Genomic DNA, 27561 nt, shown 5'->3' on the forward strand with positions numbered 1-27561 from the left:
CGGTAGCCTAATTATAATACAACTGTTCATTTTAATTCTCAGGTGTATTAAATAATATTAAAATTTTAATAATGTATGTATGTATGTACGTTTAAAATAAACATTAACTAATATCAATGCACGCTTTAGAAGTATGTTTCATTGTTAGTTTATGTTAACTAATGTAGTTAAAGGGACAGTTCACCCAAAAGTGAAAATTCTGTCATTTACTCGCCCTAAAATTGTTCCAAACCTGTATGAATTTCATTCTTTTGTTGAACACACACAAAAAATATATTTTGAAGAATGTCAGTAACCAGACAGTTTATGGTCCCATTGATTTCCATAGTATGAAAAATAAATACTATGGAATTCAATGGGGTCCATCAACTGTTTGGATACCCACTCATGTTCTTCAAAATTATAATATTTTGTGTTCAGCAGAAGAATTCAATTATGCAATTCATACAGGTTTGGATTGGAACAACCTGAGGGTAAATAATGGCAGAATTTTAATTTTTGGGTGAACTATCCTTTTAAATAATGTTAACAAATGGAATTTTATTGTAACATGTGACCACCTAATAAGTTACTTACTATCCAAGTAGTGACTAGTCTAGTTCCTATTCCAACTTTGCCGGTGAGTAACTTCTGACTTGTATGTATGTATGTATGTATGTATGTATGTATGTATAACAGATAAAGCAGTTATGTAATACTCTTTTACCAGTAACTATTTAATAGGTACTAGTACTTATTTAAAGTATTTATATTTATAGTAATGGTATGTGTATCAGCTTTGTTAGACAGTAATAGACACCTGTGACTAGTTGTTACTAGTACCTTTTTTTAATTTCACTATTTACAGTTGTGTATTTTTTTTATAGTTGCCATGACTAATCAGAATGGCTACAATAATAATAGCCTTACTATTTTACTAATAAAATGAAAAATTAATACTGGTGTCTAATTAAAATATCCCTGCTTTTGTGGTATGAACAAACTATCTGAATCTATTATACAGTAACTAAATAATATTACAAATAAATGCAACACTTCACAGTAGGCTTCCATTTGTTAACATTATTAACTCACTCAACAAGCGATAATCCATGATTCATGTCTAGAAATATATGACTGTGCATGGAGCAGGACTGATGGCAGGTGTTATAAATGTAATCAATGAGATCAGCACACTAAAAGCCAGCAGTGAGCTTTACTCCTGAGTAATGACAGCTGTTCACAACAGGAAACGTCTATATGAGAGCGCGAATAGGGGGGGCACAATGTTCTTAATCAGCAGGGTTGTTAATCTGTATAGTATGAGATTTTGTTTTCATACAGCTAGTTTGCTTGATCTGGTCTGCCTTAGGTATTTATTAAGAAGACCGACTTGAACTATTATGTTGTTTTATAGATGCTGGATTTTGTGCGTAGTGTACTAAGGTTTTTGTGATTTGACTGGCGAATGTTTGACATGTACACCGCAGACAATTTATGCACCTTAGGCTCAAAATATCAAATGGATAGTCACAAACAATCCGTTTTAGATCACCCATCATTTACGCACCTTCATGTCATTCTAAACGTGAATAATCTGTGTTACACCAAAATTAGATATTTTGAAAAATGTTTGTCCATACGTTGAAAGTCAATAAAGACTTTCAAAATCTAATTTGTGTTCCACAGAATTCAAAGTCTCTCGTTGAAAATGATTGAACAGCTATCAAATTGATCACCCGCGCCATTTCGCGACCTCCTCGAAAGTAGGTTCTGCTTAGACTAAAAATACTGTCTATTATGAAACGTGTCAGTCACAGTTGAGGTGTGCTTCACTTCTGAGACGAGGGCTTGACCTGATGTGAGTAGTGCACTCAGAAATGACAGGAAAATACTGTTGTGTACACAAATACTCCCCCATAGGTGTCTCCTCTTCCTTAAATGAACTTGAACTTGTCCAAACTACCAAGTCAGTGACTTTTTAATGAAGTACTACTAGAGTTGTCAGCGTTACATAAAACATGTCGAGGCACGGGAGCCTCAGACCCTGAATGTTCCGCATTGCAACAGGACCTGGTCTCCCAGGTTTCTCCTCCATGTGATTAGCACTAAGAGAGGAGGAGGGGAGGGGGTAAGTTACACTATGTTCTAAGGCTCCAAGTGACATATCAGCAGCAATTTATAGAACCAGAATGACAGCACCCACTGTCCCCTGACAGAGTCCTTTTCTCCACTTTTTTTAATCTCTCTTTTTTGTCTCATTTATTCAAAGAATTGCTGTTTAGCTCTTTTATCCTTCTCTTTGGGAAGGATCTTGCCTCTTTTTTCTGTATTTCTATTCACTTCTGATCATTTTAAGTGTTGAGTACAGGGCGTCTACTGTGGACGTCAATGCATTCCTGCCGTAGTGATAGTTAGCCGAGTACAAGCGACAACATGGCACACTCTTGAGAAGTGCAGTCCTTCAGCTTCTCTTCTGTTTGTACTCTTGTCCTACAACACCTCGCAAAGCCTCATAATAGGGCTGGGGAAAAATCTCATTTTGATGAACCGATATTGATTCTTAAATCCCAAGAATCGATCTTTTGGTCTACTGTTTTCAGGTGATTAATGAACAAACCTTTGTAGCGTGCGTGCCTCTCACCAATACATCTAAATAGAGTGGTGCAGGTATGACGTCAGAACCTTGAAGGCTTATTCGCCACTGGTTCCTTCGAGATTTCCCTATGGGTTTTTATAATGGGGTTTTTCAATTTATGAGTAAAATAAAGCCTGTGGTAAACATAACTTGACAATACTTTGACGTTTTGTTCTACAAAGTAAGTTAGACACACCCACCTAGGAAGCTTGTTTCCGCCACAGAATAAAACATTTTAAAAGATAATCACGAGTCAGATTTGTGAGATAAAAAGTCGCAATTACATTTTTATTCTGTGGCAGAAACAAGCTTCTCTTCACAGCCATATCGAAAGCGTGAATTTTGAAAGCAGTTATTTTTTTGAAAACGTTTGTTTGTAATAAGTTACTAGATAAGAATGTTTGGGATGTGAGTGTGTGCAGTGTATGATGTAGAACAAAACGTCAAGTTATATTTACCATAGACCTTATTTTACTCGTAAATTAAAACCCCATTATATAACCCCACAGGAAAATCTTGAGGGAACCAGCAGCGAATTAGACTTCCAGGTTCTGAAGTCATACCTGTACTGTCCACTGTTACTTTTGTAATCCAAACGAAGTCTCAGCTTTCAAATTCTGTACATTTTATAATGAAATTCAAACAATAAATACCGATTTGGTGCACTTTAATGGGCTGTGACCGATCGCTCTCATGTAGCTTAACACAGAGCGCACGTGAACTGATCATCTCTTCCTTTTTACTACTATTTGCAGCACTAAATAAACATGAATGATCATCAGAAGGTATGTTGAACGATAGAGTACAACTTGCCAAAATCCGTATCATGTCTCGTGTAATCCCTCAATCAGTGTTTTAAAGGTCCCATGGCATGAAATTTTCATTTTATGAGGTTTTTCAACATTAATATGAGTTCCCCTAGCCTGAATATTGTCCCCAAGTGGATAGAAATGTTGATCGGTGTAAACCCGAGTTCTGGCTGTCTTTCTCTGCTTTTGAGTAAATGACAGGCCAGACGAGCCAATCCTGAAGTCTCCTGGTTTGACGTCCAAGCAGGAACGGTTACCTCCCTTTCCTCCGCCCAGAGAATCTGGCACGCCCATGCAAACGCTCGCGAGATCATTTCTTGTGAACGAGTGAACGCTGGCAGTTTCTCAGTGTTTGGATGTACAAATGAAAACAGAAGTCTTTTTTTAGTTCCTTCTGATCTGTGATCAGTGATTTCTTATGTGTAGCTAATTATTTAATTATTTATTTATTATTCGTGCACACGCTGCGGCTTCTCTCTCCCCCGACAGAGCAGTGTTTTCTATTTTGTGAGTCAGTGTTTTTGTGTCCTCGTCGCGTCTATCTGTTCGACAATGTGCATACAGTCGTTTCTGCTCAACATCAGCAGAGCCACATCTTTAGAGATAAACCTTACACGCCGAGGCTCGGGCTGCACTGGCTGGTCTGCCTCCCCAGTACTGCATCTGGCCCACAGCGGAGGCGCCAAACGCGGCGCGAGATTAAGCAGAAGGGGGGTAAGCGTGAGGGTATCCGGCTAGGCTAGCCAGCTATTCCCACAATAAACTGGATTACATTCGATTACTGCTGTTGTGTCTTTGTTTGTGCTGTGTACTCAATGCGCGTCACTGACGCTTTACATATGATAGGAACATATCTAAAAATAATGGTATTATCAACACTTACTCATAACTCGTTCATCTCGACAGCTGTAATGGTACTTTGCATGTGTTACAAAGTTGGTAGAATAATGATGAAGACGGACTCGGCGTGACTGGGACTCGTGTTTATTCAGAACTCTCAGATACAAACACAATAAACTCGCGCTGACTGACCGCGCTCTCATAACTCATAACTAATTTACTATAAATAACTTTGTTAGCAATCGCTGAGCTCAGTCTCTGGTACATTAGTGATGTCCGGTTCGCGAACGATCTTTCTTTTGAACCGGTTCTTTTTAGTGAACCGAATCAGTTCACCAAATCGGACTGAATCGTTCTAAACGGTTCGCGTCTCCAGTCAGCGCTGATCCATAATTTACTAAAGTTACTAACTTTCTGACATGAGTGACAGCCCCTCCGACTAGAAATAGACTAATAACCTGAAGTATATGCTGTAACTAAAACAGTTCACTGAACTGAGACTGACAGAACCGATGTGAAGTGAACTCCGGTCCATCCATCTCTCTGGCAGCAGCTCGTGCCTCGTAGACCTCGTTAAACCACGCCCCCTCCGCTCATATCAAATGCAAAGATGTCAGCCAATCACAACAGTGGGCGTTTTTACTGAAGTCTCACAGCAGACGCGCCTCTTGTAACAGGGCCTTCAGCCACAGGGCAAACAGCAGTATAGAAAAAATGCCTTTTATTTCTAAATTATGACATTTTATGATGTAAAAATCATACTAACAATATAAGTACACCTCAGGAAACATTATAAAATAATAGAAAAATGCCACGCCATGGGACCTTTTAACCAAGGAAAGACGGCAATAGCTTGTAAACTATTTATCACTTATAATGTCACATTTACCTCAGAAAAGACATTCAATGTTCATACACTTATTAGTCAGCTAGAAAAAAGGACTCTAAAGTGGAGCATTTTGCTAAATATATGCACTATATTCCATATTCATTGTATCCTGTTCATTTACTTCTTTGTCGTGTTTCTATAACAGCCTCCATTTACATGTTTATATATAAAAAAAAACAAGTAGAAACCTAATTGTCATTTTAAAAAGTTATTATAGCTACCTTATTATCATAAAAACATCCTTCTGTGTAATTTAAATTTAAAGAGTATATACAATCAGTTAATTTCAACCTTTAATATTATAGTAAAGTACCAATTAGGGTTTACAGCATTAGTTGAGAGAAATTTGCCATGTAGCCTACTGTACCTGATACATACCTCAATTAATCGGAATTCAATCGAATCACTAGCTTGTGAATCGAAATTTAATTGAAGCCCTACCTCATAATAAAACTAAATAATAATAATAATAATAATAATAGCTAGACTTTTCCATTTTTATAAAAAGGGTGAGAAGTACTTTCCTGTGTAAATCTTACCACCATGATGGTAGGGTGTTTCGAGAGGTTGTCAGGGATTTGCTATGCATTTGTTAATAGCCTATGGTCTGAGTGTTAGAATTGTTTTGTTTTTTACATTTTTCTGAAGAAAATGCAGCAATGATAGGATGTTGCTATGTATATTCTAGGGAGTTTTAATTGGATTGCAAATCAATATCTGAAAATGTAAAGAGTCCATATACTGTATACTCTGCCTTTCAAAAGTGAGGTATGTAAAATCTTTTTGAAAGAAATTAATACTTTTATTCAGCAAGGATGCATTAAATTGATCAAAAATGACAGTAAAGACTTTTGCATTGTTACAAAAAGATGTATAGCCTATTTTAAATAAATTATGTTCTTTTAAACTTCCTATTCATCAAATAATCCTGAAAAAATGATCACCGTGTATTAGTAGTACACAAAAATATTCATATTTTAGCAGCACAACTCTTTCAACATTGATCATGAGAAATGTTTCTAGAGCGTCAAATCAGCATATTAGAATGATTTCTAAAGGATCATGTGACCCTGAATACTGGATTGATGATGGTGAAATTCAGATTTGCATCACCTTTCAAATGCATTTAAAATGAATTCCTGACCCCAAACTGAACTTTGAACGGCAGTGTATGTTTGGAATGGAATAATACTAGTTTGCTACTTGGGTAAATACTGCCTAAGAAGCGTAAGTGAAACTGCAGAGAGGAGGAGCTAGGGATGGAGGAGGGTATTTGGCTCCTGAGCAATGCAGTAAAGCTGCTGATAATACTGAATGGCCTTACATATAGGGATGCTGTGATGGGCTTCATATTCCTATAGGTAGACAGACTTGGACCAGCTGATGCCAGCTTGACTGACGTGACCTGCCAGAACTAACGCTACCCAGTCATTTCTTAAATAAAAATTTTGTTCCAATTTTGTATAGAAATGTCAAAATGTGGCAGTTCAGTCAAATAATCTCTCGAAGTAGAGATGCATCGATTGACCGGCCAGGGACTGGAATCTGTCGTTTTTCCGCATGCTCAGCCCGGATCAGTGACAGGTCGGTCAGTCTCATGTTTTTCCCAATCCGAACTGGTCTGTTTCGTTGCCACAGGCAATAACGTCAGCTGCGCGTTCTCACTCTCTTCTCTCCGACGGTGATGTAACACACACGCCTCCTCTCACTCGTCTCATTCGCTCCGGTTAAATCGTGCTTGTATTGTTTTTACAAGCATAATTTAAATTTTGCCCTCACATCAAAAGCTGGCACCACTGAACTATTTAAAGGGATAGTTTAATTTGATGTTTATCTGCTTACCCCCAGGGCATCCAAGATATAGGTGACTTTGTTTCTTCAGTAGAACACAAATGAAGATTTTTAACTCCAACCATTGCAGTTTGTCCGTCGTATAATGCATGTGAATGGTCACAAAATCTATGACAGTAAAACAAACATGCACAGACAAATCCAAATTAAACCCTGCAGCTCGTGATGATGCATTGATGTCTTAATTAAGACACAAAACGATCAGTTTGTGCGAGAAACCGAACAGTATATAATTTTTTTTTACCTCTAATACACCACTATGTCCAACAGCCTTGAGCACGCGATCAGATGCCGGAAGCGATCGTGCGCTCGAGGCTGTTGGACATAGTGGTGTATTATAAATACCGTTTGGTTTCTCACACAAACTGATCGTTTTGTGTCTTAAGACATCAATGTGTTGTCACGAGCCACAGGGTTTAATTTGGATTTGTCTGCGCATGTTTTTTTTTACTCTCATAGATTTTGTTACCATTCACATGCATTATACGACTGACAGACTGCAACAGCTGGAGTTAAAAATCTTAATTTGTGTTCTACTGAAGAAACAAAGTCACCTATATCTTGGATGCCCTGGGGGTAAGCAGATAAACATCATTTTCATTTTTGGGTGAACTCTCCCTTTAAGTGCAGCACACAAGCAGCCTCTCAAATTGCTTGTGATTTCACAAGTACCAAAATGAGTGGCTTACTGCGCATCAAATACATACAAAATGATGTTCAGTTAAACACTGCATGTTGTGCAACTGCATGTTGTGCAACAGCATATTTGATCCATGCATAAACTCTTAAAGTGAAAGCAGTCTAATATTCCTGCTGCTGTCTTTCATGTTAATCAAAGAACAAAAGATTGCTCTTGACTGAAAAACTTTTGTAACATTGATTGTAAGAATAGACCCTTTTCACAGACTCTGACGTGTTTTAACGGTCATCAATATCGTAAATCCTTTTTTTTTTCCTATTGTAAAGTATTTTCATTTTTTAAAAATATATGTACATTTATAACACTAATACTTTGTATTTTATTACTCTTTCATCAAATTACAAAAAAACAAGTTACCGCTGCTGTGATGGTGTTTCTAATACAGCGTCTATGGGAGTGATGGTAAAAATTAACATATTTCTCTCTTTTGACTGCCGTTATCAATCTTACTCTATTTTTTTCCCCCTCTTTTTGAAAGTTGTGAAATCACTATTGTGGCATTTTTCTTTTGATATTTGAGAAAATGGGCACACAAAAAAATATTGAATATATTCTCTCATTCACAGTTATAATGGTTAACCCAACTATGACGACTTCCGCTCTGAGAAACCCGGAAATGTGAAAAGGGTCTATTAATCTTAAATAATCTTATTTCATTTTTACAATGAAGACTATCCAGTGCGTCCGGTCCCTTTTTTTATACTTAGCCTGTATACTAACCTACTGTTAGACCCACCTGAAAAACATGCTCGCGTTTATTAATTCTCTCTCTTTATTCTATCAAATTTATTTGTGCTGTTGTTTACAATCTGTTTATTTGTTCTGATTTTATTACTGACTTTTGTAATGAGAGTCTGGCCACTCTCATTGACAAGCGTTAACTTCCGTGAAGGCGGGAACGCTGTTGAAGTTTAAAACTATTTGATCTGGTCAGAGCCACTCTGAATCTGCCATAACCAGTCGCTAAAGTTTGGTCTCAAAACTGTCAACTCAAACTAGCACACAACATCAACGTCATCGTTCTCAGCCACTCCCTCTGTTCGAGGATTGGACCGGTTAAAATTTGACCAGAGAAAACCAGAAAATATACCGCAATCCCAGACGGAGTACTGAAGGAAAATTAAAATTGAGCGGAAGTGCGTAGGAGGGCGGAGCCAGGCCAGTCAATTATAGTTATTAGAAAGAAAATTGGAATCAGCAAAAATCAGTATTGGTCACACTTACAAAAAAATCAGAATCGGACAAAAAAAATTGCAATCAGTGCATCTCTGAACCACATCATTTTTTAAACATAATTTTATTTATGACAGTGGAAAGGTCAAAAGTTGAGTGTATTGAATTGTGGGGTACAGTATTCCAAACAATGTGCTCTGCAAATAATTTGCTAGTGTGCATTGAGTGGTAAATACAACAGCAGTAATAAGCATGATATTTTATCAGTAAAACAATAGTAATTCTTTACATAAATACAGTTTGTTGACTTTCCAATTAACACAATTCTCTTGTTTTGACAGTGTGGTTAGGAGGTGTATTTACATTCAGAAAGGATCCTGCTGATACAGTGCTTCTGAAAAATGTGTTTGTTTTTTTTTGGGTGTGTTTGGGTTGAGCCACTGTCATTCTGTCGCCCGCTTACAACTTTTATTGAATGTGGTGGCTTTGCTTCTCTTTGTTTTGCATCTTGGTAAAATGCCTGAACTGTTTTGTCCCAAACAAAAGCAGATTTTATAACTATAGCTTTAAATATACAAACAATTATGGTAGCGATAAACAGTCATTTCTGGTCTACCAAGAGGACCACATTCACCTCAGGGACTTAATTTCAGTTTTTGAAGTGTCCAGCTCAGCAGACTGGTTCAATAACAGTAATGCCAGGGTATTGCCAGAGTTGTCATGGCAACAATGATCCCCTTAAATGCGAACATGATACAGTGGACTGAACCTGAACAATGACCCTTAAAACAAGCCAGAATGAAACATCACTCAGTTACATGCTGTACGTGACTGATTTTAAGCCGTAAGCGTTTCCTCCTTTAGCTTGTGAGCTTTACCTTTCAAACTTGCAAATGAAGTGAAAGGTTTAAAAGCATGAATGTCTTGGTAGCCTAGTTTTGTGTTGACGTGCTGTTATGCATGTGAGTTGTTTTAGCATGTCAGTAGCTCATCTGGTACAGCATAATGTTAGCAACTGGAAGGTCATGGCTTTGGTTCCCAGGGAACGCACACACTGATGCAATATATATATAGCTTATATATATATAAGTTTAGGATAAAAGCATTTGCCAAATCTAATGTCTTGCATTCAAACAGTTGCAAACTATCTGTGAAACTTGTAAAACCTTTTTATAATCTAATCCACAAAAAGATTTACTGACTTTCCTGAAACGTCAAACGCAGCCCTGACCCTGATGCCTATCGTGACTTGAAGACAGCCACTGTCTGCTGGGGGGAACGACTGAAAAGAGTCCGCTCGTTTTGGTCATATTTATGACGATGGGGTCACACGTGTCCCTCAGACTCATGCTGGGATTTAACATGCACATCATATTAAGTGTCACTCATTGGGGCTCTGAACTGGGTCAGTATGTCAGCAGATGCTCAGGACTATGAAGGGTTGGAGTAATAAAGCTAATTAATCCTAATATAATAGTGAAAAATTTAGAAATTTATTGATTAGACAAGTGATGTTATTTAGATGAAAAGGCTGTTTAAGTCATTGAAACTGTTATTCATTTGTTGTGGCTTTCAGACAGTCCTTGATTCAGTACTTATCTGTGAAGAGAATATTTTCTTTACCCTTGAATATTTTTTTTTTTTTACGTCATCAGCTGGTAGAATGTTCTATAAACAGCAGGGTTGTGTACCATTCAAAAATGTATTGAGAATGCCTTTCAAATTTTTTTTTTTCAGTTTGAATTTGAATCAGGGATATTAAGTTAATTAAAACAACTAAAATCATAAAATTCGCCCACGTCGACCCGTGGCTCAAAAGGGATGCAACAAAATTGGGACCCATGAGAAAGCCGAACTTTAAAGCCAAAGTTTATTAACAAAGGGAAAACTATACAAAAGATACACTATATTGGGAATTCAGGTGTTCCAATCACTTCCATGGCCACGTGTATAAAATCAACTCTGGAGTGACGAATTGCGCTTCTCTGTCTGCCAGTCCGATGGACGAGTCTGGGTTTGGCGGTTGCCAGGAGAACGGTACTTGCCTGACTGCATTGTGCCAAGTGTAAAGTTTGGTGGAGGGGGGATTATGGTGTGGGGGCTGTTTTTCTGGGGTTGGGCTTGGCCCCTTAGTTCCAGCGAAAGAAACTCTTAATGCTTAGCATACCAAGACATTTTGGACAATTTCATGCTCCCAACTTTGTGGGAACAGTTTGGGGATGGCCCGTTCCTGTTCCAACATGACTGCGTTCCAGTGTGCAAAGCAAGGTCCATAAAGACATGGATGAGTGAGTTTGGTGTGCAGGAACTTGACTGACCTGCACGGAGTCCTGACCTCAACCCGATAGAACACCTTTGGGATGAATTAGCCTGGCTCGCAGTCTCCACTCTCTCGTCCAACATCAGTAACTGACCTCACAAATGCACTTCTAGGAGAATGGTCAAAAATTCCCATAAACATACTCCTAAACTTTGTGGAAAGCCTTCCCAGAAGAGTTGAAGCAAAGGGTGGGCCAACTCCATATTAAACCCTATGGATTAAGAATGGGATGTCATTAAAGTTCATGTAAAGGCAGGTGTCCCAAAACTTTTGGCAGTATAGTGTATGTGTAATGTAGCAGTCAGGCATCAGTAATGCTAAATGAATGCATGGAAATGTAATGTGCTGTGGCATTGTGGTGTGTGCAAAAAGAAACACAACCAAACAAAAGGAAACCAATCAAGTAGGGCGTCCGGTCTGCCATCGGCCTTTCTTCTTTGAAAGGCTTTAAAGGGAAGTAAGCAACAGGTGTCCATGATGTGACCAGCCAGCGCTGGGGAAAACTCTACTAAAGACACAGGTCATCACAAAATATAAAACAAAAATTAAACTCATTATTTCAGCTAGTTGCCAAAGCAATATTTCTCATTATCATTTAGCTTTACTTGATGTACTAAATCTGAAAAAAATAAAAAATAAAAACTAGATAGACATATTACACACAAAAAAACGCACCACAAAATTGCTAAAACTTTTACAGATTTTAAAATGAAAAATATATATTAATAAAATCTATAATATCTCATTTCCAAAATAACACTAATACGCCTAACACTTTTACAAACAGGATTCTTGCCGTTTGAAGTAGAATAAAGTAATATGTGAATAAGTGAAATGTGTAACTACAAAAAAGATTTTAATAATGCATTTCCTTTTTTAATTATACCCATAAATGTTGTCATACATATTTCTAGAATAATGAAATGATATTAATAAGCAACGTTTGAAATTCCAAATTTTATATAGATTTTATTAATTTACATTACATTTTAAATCAAATTTATCCATGTATATTTATTAATAAATTCTTATAGATTATGGCTGGAGAACACTTAATTTCTCAGAATGCTCTAATTTACTCAAAGTAAGATATAATAAATTCAAGATTCTTGTCTTGATGGTTAATAATGTAGTGTACGTATCGGAATATATTCTGCCTGTCAGCCATAATTGTTCAAAGTTTGAGTTGATTTGGACAGATTTATGTAAATACCTTTTGCTGTTTTGTTTAGTCAGAAGGTTTGCTAACCTTGTTTTTTATCATTCAATTTATCAGTTCCAAGGATGATATAATCAAGAGTTGAATGAAAATAGCTTTCATAGCGATCAGTGGGTGGGGAATTTTGCCTGGCAGATCACATAGCCAAATATTGACTGCAATGCTTGCTGGAATGAAAGTGTACTAAATTGCTAAAAATAAAGGTGAACAACTTTAACTCTAATTACCATGCTGTATTTTTATTCTTGAACAATTACTGTAACTGAACCATCTGCCTTAGTCTAAGTTTGGGAAAACCTAAGAATCGATATGCCCACTATGATTGAACCGTGTGATCCTTCAGGAGCAATGTAAAGCCAGAACCTGTGCAATTTCTTCACATCTCTCATGGTCACCTGGCCCAGCCGCAGCTGTTTTTGCTCCCACACCTCATACCCTAAAGCAGAGCTTGACTGTCAGCAGACAGAATCTGTCGCTATGGCTGAGGCAGCTGTTGCCGGTAGTTTATTTATAAGAAGTGATTCCACAGATGTACAATTGCCTTCTAGAAGAGTGGTGGAGATTGACAGCATTGAGTGAGAGTAATGCAGTGGAGCTCATTATGGAAGCAGAAATGCTTTGTAATATATACGCATTTTAGTAGAAGATGGTGATCAAACTTTCTAAAAGATATTTTGGGAAAAGGCAATGGGTTCCAATGTTGTTTTGGAACCCATTGGCATTCATTGCATGGACAAAAACCATCATGACAAAAAACATACGCAGGTTTGGAACAACATGAACTGTCACACCTAATGAAATGAAATGAATTACTACAGTACATGTTGAGGCCAACATTTCTCCTAGAGTGCAAGGAAGTTGATCAGATGGATGGTATTTTTGGTACTGATGTATCAGGTTAGGCTTAGTTATGTCAGGATGTTCTGACAGTGTTGATGAGCAGTTGGATTTTGACTAGCTGACTAAGCGCTGTTTTTGTATGTATGTGTGTGTGTGTGTGTGTGTGTGGCAGGTTTTGCTTGTTAGCAGCAGTCGACACCCAGATCAATGGATCGTTCCAGGAGGAGGGATGGAGCCAGAAGAGGAACCTGGAGGAGCTGCAGTTCGAGAAGTCTATGAGGAGGTGAGCTCTGTCCTCAAGGTTTCTATCTCAGGGGTTCTCAACTCTGGCCCTTAAGGTCCACTTTCCTGCAGAGTCACAATTATAGTAACAATAGTTGCTTGTAGAACTTGTAGTGCTTGTAGAAGCGGTGCAGTGCAGACCGATCAATGTATGGAATCAAAGTTCTGCAAGAGCATTTTGAAAGCATACAGAGCTATATTTATGCGAATTATGACATGCAGCATTAGTTCCGACCCTAATCAAACACACCTGAACAAACAAGCTTATCAAAGCCTTCAGGATTGCTGAAGTTATGCTGCGTTGACGGAATGTCATAATTACTGTAATTTTGAGATGTCAACATGACGTTCTACTAAAAGCTGTTCGCATCCTTGAACTGGGAATTATGCATTTCTATGGCAACACTATCAACTGCTGATTTACCTGCTCGAATCTCCAAGAACTCAACATTGTTATTGAACACTTTGTTAATCAGTTATATATTTTCTTGTTTTCAGATTAGTTTAATAAATTACCATGTAGAGGTCTGTTCGGATCAGGCCATATCTCTCAGATAACCACTTTACAGAGATAGTTTAATCAAATCCACCTACTTGGTTCTGTAAAAATATTCTTTTGAAATAAATTATTACTTTTATTCAGCAAGGACACATTCATTTGATCAAAAGTGACCACAAATTTTGGTCACACTTTAGTTTAGGGTCCAATTCTCACGATTAAAGGATTAGTTCACTTTAGCTCACAAACTTTTGCCATCCAAGATGTCCATGTCTTTCTTTCTGCAGTCGAAAAGAAATTAAGGTTTTCGATGAAAACATTCCAGGATTTTTCTCCATATAATGGACTTCAATGGGCTCCAAACGGTTCAAGGTCCAAATGACAGTTTCAGCACAGCTTCAAAGGGCTTTAAACGATACCAGATGATGAATAAGGGTCTTATCTAGCGAAACGATCAGTTTTTGCGAGAAACCGAGCAGTATTTATGCTATTATTATCAGACGAACGTGATCTCTGAGCTCAGCCATAACTTCCGCTAAGTGAGGTCAAAATACGAGTGTGGTCATATATACGTAGATGGCTCATTAGCGCCTGCACGGATCAGTCGAATGAGCCATCTACGATCGATATATCTATGACCACGCTCGTATTTTGACCTCACTTAGCGGAAGTTATGGCTGAGCTCAGAGATGATCACGTTCGTCTGATAAGAGGTAAAATAATAGCATAAATACTGCTCGGTTTCTCGCAGAAACTGATCGTTTCGCTAGAGAAGACCCTTATTCATCGTCTGGTATCGTTTAAAGCCCTTTGAAGCTGTGCTGAAACTGTCATTTGGACCTTGAACTGTTTGGAGCCCATTGAAATATATTATATGGAGAATAATCCTGGAATGTTTTCATCAAAAACCTTAATTTCTTTTCGACTGCAGAAAGAAAGACATGGACATCTTGGATGACATGGGGGTGAGTATAAATGATCAGCAAAAGTTTATTTAAAAGTGAACTAATCCTTTAACTACGATGTTTGCCTCAAACTCCTCATTACTGCTTATTAATAGTTAGAAAGGTAGTTGTTAAGTTTAGGTATTTGGTAAGATTAAGGGATGTAGAATATGGTCATGCAGAATAAGGCATTAATATGTGCTTTATAAGTACTAATAAAGAGCCTAGCAATATACATGCTAATAAGCAACTAGTTCATAGTCAGAATTGGACCCTCAACTAAAGTGTTACTAAGATTTCAAATTCATGCAGTTCTTTTGATCATTTATATTTATCAAAGAATCCTAAAAAGATGTATCATGGTGTTCCCAAATATTTGAAGTAGCACAAATTTTTTTAACATTGAAAATAAGAAATGTTTCTTAAGCAACAAATCAGCATATTAGAATGATCTCTGAAGGATCATGTGACACTGAAGACTGAAGTAATGGCTGCTGAAAATTCAGCTTTACCATCACAGGAATAAATTACATTTTTAAAATATATTAAAACAAAGTGAGAACAATTATTTTAAATTGTAATGTTTATTCACAGTATTGCTGTTTTTGCTGTATTTTTTGATCAAATAAGTGCAGCCTTTTGGGGAGCATAAGTGCAAAACCCTTTTACTCCAAGCTTTTGAACAGTAGTGTGCATTTTTAAATGACACAAACAAGTTAGCAAGTGATACTGTCTAATCCAATATGAAAACAACATTCATAAATATGCGGTGTATTTAAAGCTTCTGTCCGTAACTTTTTTTTGTGTTCAAGATTTACTAAAATTATATAATGGACAACATGAATCCATTTTCCAAACCGTGTTTTTGTCTTACCCTGAATCATTATGGTACACTTATAATAAGTGTTTTTATTGGGACTATTTCAGACTGGTCTGGTAGAAACCGCTGCGGAGGAGAACAGTCCCTGCGTGACTCGCCATAGACATAAACAGAGAGAAGTAGCTCCGGCTGCAATGTTCTTCCGCAAGACGCATGCGGTTCTGTTTATTAACCGCTAGAGCGCAAAAAGTCAGTAATGTTTTAGTTATTTAGCGGGACTTATCAGTTTATCTCTGTGTTAAGTATTTATTACAGTAAAATAAAAGTCTTGTCTTATCTTTACTGGTTTACTGAAGCGGGTTGCATCATCAGGTGGTCCCTCAGGCTTTTGAGGGTCTGTCGGTAGGTCCAAGGTCCTAAATGAGGCCTGACTGTACTGTAGTTATATGTTTAAGGCACCAGTAGAGACCTTGCGTATGTATAGGTGAGAGTTATGGGTTGCAGCTGTCTCATATCTTGTCACCAGTTTCCTTTGCTTTACACCATGCATACTGCTTATTGCATACTTAACAGTATATAATATATGCTGCATACTATTTTTAAAAAAGTAACACGGTACAGGAAATTGCAACCAATCATCATCTCTGTAACCCCATTTTTTTTAATCCATTTGTGGAAAAATGTCTTAAACTTAGTCAAATAATGACTTGAGAAAAATATTACATAACATTACAGGGATCGCACACTCAATAATTAAAAATGTAATCTCAAAATTCCCTAATGCCGTTGCAAACCTTTCTTTCTTCTATGGAACATAAAAGATATTTTGAAAAGTCTTTGTGCATACAATGTTTTTTGCAGTTAAATTATCCATAAAAAGTCAATTTTTAACTCTCTCATTCACACTGCATTCCGTTCAGTTTTTGCCCACACCTTTGACTCAACTGTTATATATTTCGGTATGAGAGATATGCTCATGTGATACTACTACCACCACCACCATATAGATTCCTCAATCATCATTCACAATCTGTACATTAGCACGCTTTCTGTCATCTTCAATTTAAGAGGCTTCACTAAACGAATCTTTTCATGTCTATCTCAGCTAATGGTTATGTGGTTCATTTCAAGGATGGGCTGTGTCATGACATTGAAGGGCCGTCGCAGAGGTTGCCAAGAGGGTAATTTGTTGACAGCTGTGAAGCATTACAGCGACATTTAGAAACCGTGTCCTGTTACCGTTGGCCTCGTCCGTCTGAAATGTACATGCCCCTGAGGTTCAAGAGTCATGGTGTTAGGACACTTGCGGTTGCCCAATTTGAATGCAGCTTAATTACAGCAGCCAGTGGGTTTTTGAAGTATGAAATTAATCACGGTAAACGAATGGTGACATTTACAACAGGACTGGACACACTATCTGGCTGTATAACAAAATCAATCAGCCAGCTTTTCTTTAATAACATATTCAATTCAATAATTCAAAATCGAATGAATGAGTTTTACATTTTAGTTAACTAAACCATAATTGCAAAATTGAACTAAGCCAACATTGTCCTATTCTTTCCATTTGATTCTTCATGCACAAGACTTCGAGGGATTTATTTGTTACATAATGGTTTAAAAGGTGTAACTCAAGCCATTCAAGTGTTAGGGAGACCCTGGAGGAGACCATAAACCTGTCTGTGAATTACAGCATGCTGCTGGATATGGCAACAGTCATGGGACCCAAACTACTACCCCCCAGGGGTTTTACCAGCGATGGGATGTCCCAAAGCTCTTGCAAAGGGGGTTGTTTTTATAACAGACCTATGGCCTAAGGAGGAATCCTTTTTTATTATTTAATTATAACTTAATACATTTGTTTACTTGTCATGTTAAAGAGGACCTTTTATGTTTCATTACATTTCAACTCTCTTAAAACACGCTGACATTTTGAGCTTATTCACTGTATCTCCCAGAGTTAGATAAGTCCATACATGCCATTCTCATCTCCGTGCGTGCCATAACTCTGTCTGATGCACCCACCGCTAGCACAAAGACTGGAGGTAAACGGCTCCATCTAGCCTACTGCTCAATAAGTGACAAAATAACGGCAACATTTTCCTATTTACATGTTGTGATGTGTATAGTTACATCGTGTACTAAGTGACGGAAAATGAAAAGTTGCGACGTTGATGATTTACACAGCGCCTGAAAATTGTCCCCAGCACGCTCTCTGTGTAAGCAGGTTGTCAAGTTGGTTATGTTGATGGAAGTTAGCCTATTTTCAGGCGTTATCTCTGTATTCCCGGGACATCAGTGCCATCTGAAGCCTTTCGTAGTGTGGTTTTGGTCAAGTTTACTAAAGTAAACATTGTCGAGTATGTTCTTCTCGCCGCTGTTTCCTTAAGGTTTATAGAACAATTACAATGAACAATTAACAAACTCGTATTCTTTCGGATGTTTCATACGCAAATGTTTTAACAGCGGCTGTTGTTTAGGGTCCTTGCCACCACGAGACAAATCAGCATTGCAAATTGAACATGTAGCTCGACTTGAATCGCCTTCTTTTGACTTAAAGTAGCCTACTGCCACGTTTTATGTTCATGAGTTCCATTTTCACTTTTAACGGCGGCATCGTTACGTCTGACCAGCGTTGCACGCGTAGTGCAAGTCTAGGGTTCGGTTCAGTGGAAAAAAATTCTGAGGTTCGGCAGACACCCAACCCGTCAAAAAGCCCAATATTCGGCCGAATCCGAACCCGAATCCTGGATTCAGTGCATCCCTAGTAACTATACACATCACAACAGTAAATAGGAAAATGTTGGTGTTATTTTGTCACTTATTGAGCAGGAGGCTAGATGGAGCCGTTTACCTCCAGTCTTTGTGCTAAGCTAGGCTAGCGGTGGGTGTGTCAGACAGAGCTATGGCACGCACGGAGATGAGAATGGTATGTATGGACTTATCTAACTCTGCGGGATACTGTGAATAACCTAAAGTTCCAAAAAGTCGGCGTGTTCCTTTTTAAGTATGTAATTTTGCTGTTTGCACATTAAAAAAAGTCTGTGAAGTTACAGTACAAAGTCCACTCCAAAGTGAGTTATTCTCAATATCAGTAAGCACTGTTCCTGAATTCCCTGAAATGCCTTGATAAAAAAAATGGGTCAAAATGGCTAAACACTAAGCTTTTAATTGTCTTAACCACAAATTATTGGTCAGGATATTAGCAAAATTTAAGCAAATCCACTACTTAAAAAGACAATGCAGTCTCATAAAAACATTTAAAACATTTGGTGTTATTTTTTTTGCAATAGGACAACCAAGAAGTGGCTTGAGAACAAGTGTCAGGCTTATGTTTTGGCCTAGTCAGAGTCCAGATTTGAACCCTATAGTGAATATTTGTTCTCACATTAAACTCAAACGAACTGGGAGACATTTTTCAACTACTCATGAACTGTTTGAAGCCATCAACATTGAGTGGAACACTAACTCTTCTTCCTGTAAAAGCTGCCTGCATTTTGGGGAAGGCAATTCCTTTATCTACAGTATTTGTGTAATTCTTGCTAATTTTCTGACCAGTGATTTGTGAAAATAAAATGGTTAACTAAATATTTAGCCAATTTTGGCTTGGACCATTGTTTTTGCCCAGGAGTTGAGTTACATACACATCACAATATCCCACATTGAAATATTTCCTGCCCAAGGCATGCACAAACAAATCCTCCTGGTTGAGTGGCGTACATGGTGTGTTGAAACTCGCGGTTATGGTAAGGGCTGTGACATTTCCAAAACACGTTTGAAGCGGTTGATGAATCACAACACACTGGTCCAGCCGACCAATCAATGCACACTGAGCTTTTTGAAAGGAGGGTCTTGATAAAGACAGGAACAAAACAGAGCGTTACTGACAGACTGGGAAGAGAGGTGCTGTAAAAATGTGTTTTGTTTTTTTTAACATTCAAACATTTAAACCTATTCTAATAGACCCCAAAAACAAAGTCAAGACTTTGTAAAAGGCATTATAAACGAGTGTAACAAAACTCTGGATGGGAAATAAAAATTACATTTGACCTCCTAAAATGTTTAAATTTGGTCCTTTTCCAGCTATGACAGAATGAAAGTTGCTGTTTATTTTCAGGGTTTGTCTAAGGCAATGCACATGTCATGTGACCATGTCAAATGAGGATACACTGAGATGACAGAAACAGACTCAGGGCATTTTAAATAGACAAATCTCTCATAGTCCCTTAAATTGCCCCCTGTTGTTTGTCAGTTCCGATTGTGAGCAGTCGTATCAACCCAATTTGCAGGGTGAGCCCAGGCTGGTTGGGGCATTTTGCAATGTCTGAATGAAGACATGATGTTCCCTTGTAAGCATTATGTTGTCTGGGAAACACGCAGCTCAGGTCTCCCGGATCAGTGAGCTGGGGCTAATGTTTTGGCCTGATGTGTCGGCGTCAGCTGGTACGGTTCCAGAAATTTGGTGTGTTCATCATCATGTTAAGCCGCTGTTAGCACTGATAGATTCATGCTGCAGCTTATGTCATAACCGAAGTCATTTCCTTTTTAAAGTGCCATGATCTGCACAATAAGGCATCATAAAAATAAGTTGGGTCTAAATGCATTGTCATTTCAACTATATTTCTGTTCAACCAAATGAGTCTCTCTAATGCTTCTTCCATGTCTATTCCTGCTTAAACAGGCTGGTGTGAGGGGCACCCTTGGCAGGCTACTGGGGGTGTTTGAGGTAAGACTGCCAAACTGCCTTATATAAAATAAGACGCTACTCTTAGCATGTCACTGATACTTCAATAAACAAGGCTTTATTTCATAAACATTCATAAAAATCTTATCTTCACACCTACTCAATGCACTTTTTCCTATGATTCACACATTGTGTAGCCATGTGATAACTTTATATTTCTCATTCTGTACAGCAGAACCAGGACAGCAAGCATCGGACATATGTGTATGTGCTTACTGTTACAGAAACACTAGAAGACTGGGAGGACTCGGTCAATATCGGTAAGTTGATGTTAAGAGTAAGACTGTCTTTGTATAAACGATTCAGATTAATTCAGTAACTGCTCCAAGTGATTCATAATTGTTTTTGATTCAGTAAAATGAACCGACTCGAGTTGTTCACTTGTGAATCAGATCACACTAGTCGCATTGTATGATTTTTATTTGCTTTTGATTTATTTTTAAAAATTAAATTAATACTTCTATTGTGCAAGGATGCATTGATTAAAAGGGAGAGTCAATACATTTATAATGAATTAAAATGCTGTTATTTTAAAGACTGGAGTAATGATGCTGAAAATTCAAATAAAAATAAATAAATACATATATATCCCACACACTCACCTAAAGGATTATTAGGAACACCATACTAATACTGTGTTTGACCCCCTTTCGCCTTCAGAACTGCCTTAATTCTACGTGGCATTGATTCAACAAGGTGCTGAAAGCATTCTTTAGAAATGTTGGCCCATATTGATAGGATAGCATCTTGCAGTTGATGGAGATTTGTGGGATGCACTTCCAGGGCACGAAGCTCCCGTTCCACCACATCCCAAAGATGCTCTATTGGGTTGAGATCTGGTGACTGTGGGGGCCATTTTAGTACAGTGAACTCATTGTCATGTTCAAGAAACCAATTTGAAATGATTCGAGCTTTGTGACATGGTGCATTATCCTGCTGGAAGTAGCCATCAGAGGATGGGGACATGGTGGTCATAAAGGGATGGACATGGTCAGAAACAATGCTCAGGTAGGCCGTGCCATTTAAACGATGCCCAATTGGCACTAAGAGGCCTAAAGTGTGCCAAGAAAACATCGCCCACACCATTACACCACCACCACCAGCCTGCACAGTGGTAACAAGGCATGATGGATCCATGTTCTCATTCTGTTTACGCCAAATTCTGACTCTACCATATGAATGTCTCAACAGAAATCGAGACTCATCAGACCAGGCAACATTTTTCCAGTCTTCAACTGTCCAATTTTGGTGAGCTCGTGCAAATTGTAGCCTCTTTTTCCTATTTGTAGTGGAGATGAGTGGTACCCGGTGGGGTCTTCTGCTGTTGTAGCCCATCCGCCTCAAGGTTGTGCGTGTTGTGGCTTCAGAAATGCTTTGCTGCATACCTCGGTTGTAACAAGTGGTTATTTCAGTCAAAGTTGCTCTTCTATCAGCTTGAATCAGTCGGCCCATTCTCCTCTGACCTCTAGCATCAACAAGGCATTTTCGCTCACAGGACTGCCGCACACTAATGTTTTTCCCTTTTCACCCCGTTCTTTCTAAACCCTAGAAATGGTTGTGCGTGAAAAATCACCTTTCTTTCCCATTCTGACATTCAGTTTGGAGTTCAGGAGATTGCCTTGCCACGTAGAATATATATATATATATATATATATATATATATATATATATATATATATATATATATATATATATATATATATACATTTACATTTACATTTATGCATTTGGCAGACGCTTTTATCCAAAGCGACTTACATTGCATTGAAGGTACACATTTTACATTTTGTCAATTCTTGCTTTCCCTGGGAATCGAACCCATGACCTTGGCGTTGCTAGCGCCATGCTCTACTGTTTGAGCTACAGGAAAGCTGTATATATATATATATATATATATATATATATATATATAAAATGGCGAATAAGCCCCGCCTTCTAAATTAAAAAGCCAATTGTTGATTAATAAAGTCATTGCGTCACTGCAGCTGCTGTTTTAAGCTCTAGTTGCTATAGAAATAGCCAGTGTTCTGAGCAGTGTAGTCAAGTCTGCGTTTTTCCCACGTAATCGGGCCACTTTAAAACTTGTTACCGCAGGCTGTTTTTCATGTCCGCAGGTTGAAGCAACCACAATAATGTGATATTTAGCCCCGGGAATGCAAATTTTAGCAGGGGAACCCTGCCAAAGAATGCAGATTTTACCCCCTGGAGACCTGAAACGCGATTGGGCTTGTTTTGGGCTAGTTGTGTGTAGCAATTGGGCAGGTTTTGTTTTGAAAACCTGGCAACCCTGGTTCTGAAGTACGCATTTAGGATTGCGTATGCGCATTTAGCTTTGTCCAGGCTGCTTTTTGTCATGATTCAAGCATTTAGAAAAAATGTATGAGGCTGTTGTCAGATTTCAATGGTGATTTTAAATATGTAATTTAATCGTAAGCCTGGCAACCAGTTTTGGAGAATTTGATGTTTCCCCATTCAAAGAGGTAAGAGCTGCACTTGTATGCCCAAAGATGGCCTCCAGTGAAATGACTTGTCTTAAAGGGACTTTGGTGATTTATATTAAAATTCTACTGAAGCCATTTGATAAAGTTGTTCACTAAAAATCCTCCTCTCCACCATAGTTCTCAAATCCGTTACACTTTATTTTAAGGTGTCCTTGTTACGGTGAAATTTACATTTAAGTACTGAGTAATCTTATTTAACTATGTGTACTTACCATTGGGTTAGGATTAGGTTTGTTGTAGGGTTAGTTGCATGTAATTATGCATAAATTAGAGTTATTACTAAGTAAATGTAACACGTGTAACAATGACACTGTAAAATAAAGTCAAATCATGCAAAACTATCATACTACTTGGAATATAGCAGCACACAGGTCGCATAGATTATAGATTACTAAATTGGGTCCAGACAGAAAAGTTCACCTGTAACCAAGTCTGCAATAAATTAATAGTGAACACTTTTTGTCTACAAACAGCTTAGTCTGCTAACAGGACCGAATTTAAATCGTTTTAGACAAGCTTATCATAACCAGCTCATGTCTTTTCATAAGACACAACTGCTGATCTGTAAGCAGCTGCAAATATGGGGATTTATGTAACTATTTTCCAAAGCCATTACCGATATAGAGCAGGCATGTGGATTAGCCACTTAAAACCTTTTACTTACTGAATTTTTGTTGTCAGGAAGCATACACAATAATAACATTTTCCCACAGACAGCGCAATTCAAAACTTGCACTATTTGTAGATGGTGAGGAAAGGAAAAGAGAAACAGGTAATCCTTCACTCCCAGCAGCCGTATAAATAGACCGAGGTTTGTTCACAGGGAGGCGTGCTGTTAGCAGGGGCACAGTTGTTTTCCAGTTAGCGTCACTACACTCCCCTATCGCTGGCCTCGCTCTGCCTGTACCATAGTTTCGGCTGCCAAATAGGGCATCATAGCCTCAATACACAGAGAGGAAACGAGTTTACCTGACACGGAGCCGAGTAGAATGCATGCTTTGATTGTCAAAGTAATGACCTTTAACCTTCCTGCATATATGACGTATATTTAAAAATGCTTAAGGTGAATGTTTAAGTTTCAGCACTTTGTGAGAGACCGTTTTGAGGACTATAAATACAGTGGAATGTTTGTCAGTCAGATGGTTGGGCAGCCAAATGTCTGACAAGTTCACTGTGAAGTTGACCTTTTGTACTGTATTTAAATAAAGCTGTGCATTTTTAAAACTGCAAGTCTTCAGACCGTCTAGATCTTTAATCCAGGTCTGTGTCTCCTTAATGATGATTCTGATCTCTGTATAAACTTAATACAGAAGAAACCATTCAAAATTGGTTTATGCCACGTGTACAAAAAACACACTGGATAAATGACTTTCTTAACACACCGTAGTAAGATATGAATGTATAATAACCCAAATTAACAAGGTTAAACCCGCTAAAATTATTTTTATTTGATATGTCTGTGTGCTTCCCTTTTACCTATTTGCTCTTGTTGGATGACAAACTATGTTTTTTTAATGTTTGAATATAAAACTGAGCAGCAAGTGTATTTACCCAGCCACTTTGGCTAACGTTATGAGCAAACATTCTTCCAGTAATGTTAATAGAACATTTATTCCGAGTTATGTTACCTGTACATTGTTTATGAAATGTTTTAGTTGGATGTTTGTCTAAAGTTTTTTAAATGTTACTACTACGTTCAGAGAACATTCAAAACTAACATTCCCATAACATTCTCAGTTTTTAAAATGCTTAAAAACGGGTCGTTTTTGAACATTCAGGCCCTAATATCGTTTTCATAACTCCATAGGAACATTAGCAAAATGTTCTTAGAACATGTGACCCTGGATCACAAAACCAGTCACCACTTGCACGGGTATATTTGTGGCAAAACCCAACAATACATTGTATGGGTCAAAATTGTCGCAACATTCTTTTATGCCAAAAATCATTAGGATATTAAGTAAAGATCATGTTCCATGAAGATATTTTGTACATTTCCTACCGTAAATGTATCAAATGTATTATTAGTAGTAATGTGCGTTGCTAAGAACTTCATTTGTACAACTTTTAAAGGTGATTTTTCTCAATATTTAGTTTTTTAGCACCGTCAGATTCCAGATTTTCAAACAGTTGCATCTCGGTCAAATATTGTCCTATACTAACAAACCATACATCAACGAAAATTATTTATTCAGGATTTTCAGATGATCTCAATTAAAAAAAAAGACCCTTATGACTGTTTTTGTGGTCCAGCTGGTTAACGGCATTGGTTTCAGTGTTATAAAATGCTCTGAAATATGTTTTGCAGGTCGGAAACGGAAATGGTTCAAGATCGACGAGGCGATCCGGGTGCTACAGTGCCACAAACCTGTCCATGCAGAGTATCTCCGCAAACTCACTCCTCACTGCGGCCCCACAAACGGCAATGCTCAGGAGCCGGCGAACACGGATGACAACGCCCCCCTCCGCCAGACAGCCTCACAAGACTGTGGACTGGCCCATTTGCACAGATAGAACTGCCACCAGAGGGCACCGATGCAAGGGAATCTATCCTTGGATTGGAAAAGACAGTTTTGCATGTATAATTTCAATGTTTACTATTTGAAACTTTTTTTTAAAGTGTGGAAACCAAAGGCTTGTCGTGAAATGCCTGCAAGTTTCCGGGTCAATAAGAACAAGGACAGTTTTTTTTTTAGTTTTTTTTTCTCCATAATTTTTCATTTCTAAATGTGCATTTCAAGCCAAATAAGGTAAAGATTTTTGAAGAAGCGTGATGTCAAGTAAGCACAGATTGATGGAGACGAGTGCCGTGATGACATTTTATTTTACAGACGCTTTAGGTGGAGGAAGACAATGATGGATGTGAAAAGGTTTGATTGTTGTTTAAATTGGATAACTGGTATGGGTCTTTTGAAATGCTGTCTAATTATATCTAATAGATAACTAGGCATATTTGTTAGGTATTGGGTATATTAAAATTCTTGATGAACCAAATAGAAAAAAAAAAAAAAAAAAGATGATTCATGAATTTTAGAATACATAAATAGTCTAAAAAAGGATTTGGGCTACTTTTGATTATATTAGATGCCTTCATCACAGATATCTACCTGTAATATAGGTTTAACATGCTGTGAAGTTGAAGGTCTTTTCACAGTTTGGTCTTAAATGTGAATTTGCCACATTAAGCGGTGCAATCTGATTACCCTTCTTTCTCTTTGCACATAAAGGTTTCATTTTCCATCTTCTATAATTACTTCTGAGCCACTGTCTCTTTAAGACACAATGGCATTTGGTAAAAAAGAAAAAAAAAATGCATCTGGTGTCATTGGTCCATGAAAGACAATCTAATGGTATGCTGTTTATATTGCCTGAAGCGATATTCTGAATATTTCAGAAAAAGAAAAGGCAAAACACCTAATGTTAACCCAAACCACTGTTTTCTAAGGTCTGCAGAAATGCAATGTACATGTATTTTGATTACAGTAACAATTCACGTGTCAATAACTCAATCTTGGGAGTTTAAATAGCTGAGGAGGAATTTTATTTAATTGTGCATTTGTTTTTCCTTTGGGGCCTTTTTTTAAAGTGGAATTTATGCGGAATTCACAGAACGGGATGGAATATGTGGCCAAACTGTTTTATTAAGACTGTAAATGGTAAAAACAAGCATACTTATCTTTCTTCAGATGGAAGATTTCATGTTAGGTTGTAAATATGTTTTAATATTAAAAATGTCAGTTTTAAGTATTTAGTATTACGAGTCCCACAGTTTATTTTAGACATTTTAAAGTTAAATTATTTCACTGCTAAAAACACAGGCACCTCAGCTCTTTACTTGTTTATCAGTGAGGCTCAATGAACACTGTTTGATTTGTAAAAGATTACAGTGTAAAAATGTCCACAATGTGAATGTGATTTGACAGAAATTACAAATATTATTATGAATTATTTTTCTTTTTTCTTTTGCCTGTCTTCGGAAATCAGAAATACCTTGAAAACAAAATAAATTCACCTCTCTGTTCCAAACCCAGAATGAAGTCTGTAAAGAACATCCAGTTGGGGTGTTAAATGTGGTTTGTAGTAGCTTGTGTGCATATAATGCTTAAAAAACACGTCTAGAAGAGGGATTCGGCAGGAGAACATCAGATAACATATAATCAGGTAAGGACTTCCTTAAAGTCATGTGGCAAGTCCATTCACCTGTATGGAGGAATATACGTGAATGCAGGTAAAGTGAGCCGTTTGATTGTACTGTGCTCAATGGGTTAGTACTTTCAGAGACATAACAATGTTTTTTTTTATTAAAGAGAAACTATTTCATTAAATGATAAAATAGTTTTGGTTGATGCAATATGACACTAGGGGTGTGGCCACACCTCAAAGGAGGACTCCCTCAAGGTGAAAGGTAGAGAACCCTTTGATATAAGTTTTTCATTTCTAACTTATAAGGTTGCTCACTATATGTAAACAAATATTGTGACAGTTCCCAAGGAATAAAATGTTTAAAAACGTG

General features: G+C 37.6%; 1 protein-coding gene across 2 annotated transcripts in view; it reads left to right on the forward strand.

Annotated features, from left to right (window-relative positions):
• nudt4a (nudix (nucleoside diphosphate linked moiety X)-type motif 4a) overlaps positions 1-27561 on the forward strand; it is a 28514-nt gene extending 953 nt beyond the window's left edge. The window contains exons 2-5 of one of the 2 annotated variants that reach the window (XM_079826064.1): positions 13431-13541; positions 20485-20529; positions 20723-20807; positions 25357-27077. In XM_079826064.1, the coding sequence (XP_079682190.1) occupies positions 13431-13541; positions 20485-20529; positions 20723-20807; positions 25357-25562 (447 nt within the window). In that variant the 3' untranslated portion in view covers positions 25563-27077. Of the gene's footprint in view, positions 1-13430; positions 13542-20484; positions 20530-20719; positions 20808-25356 lie in introns of both variants that reach the window. The other variant, XM_079826063.1, reaches the window with a different exon arrangement.

The sequence above is a fragment of the Gobio gobio genome (genome assembly GCF_949357685.1).
Source record: "Gobio gobio genome assembly, chromosome: 9".
Taxonomy (NCBI): Eukaryota; Metazoa; Chordata; class Actinopteri; order Cypriniformes; family Gobionidae; genus Gobio; species Gobio gobio.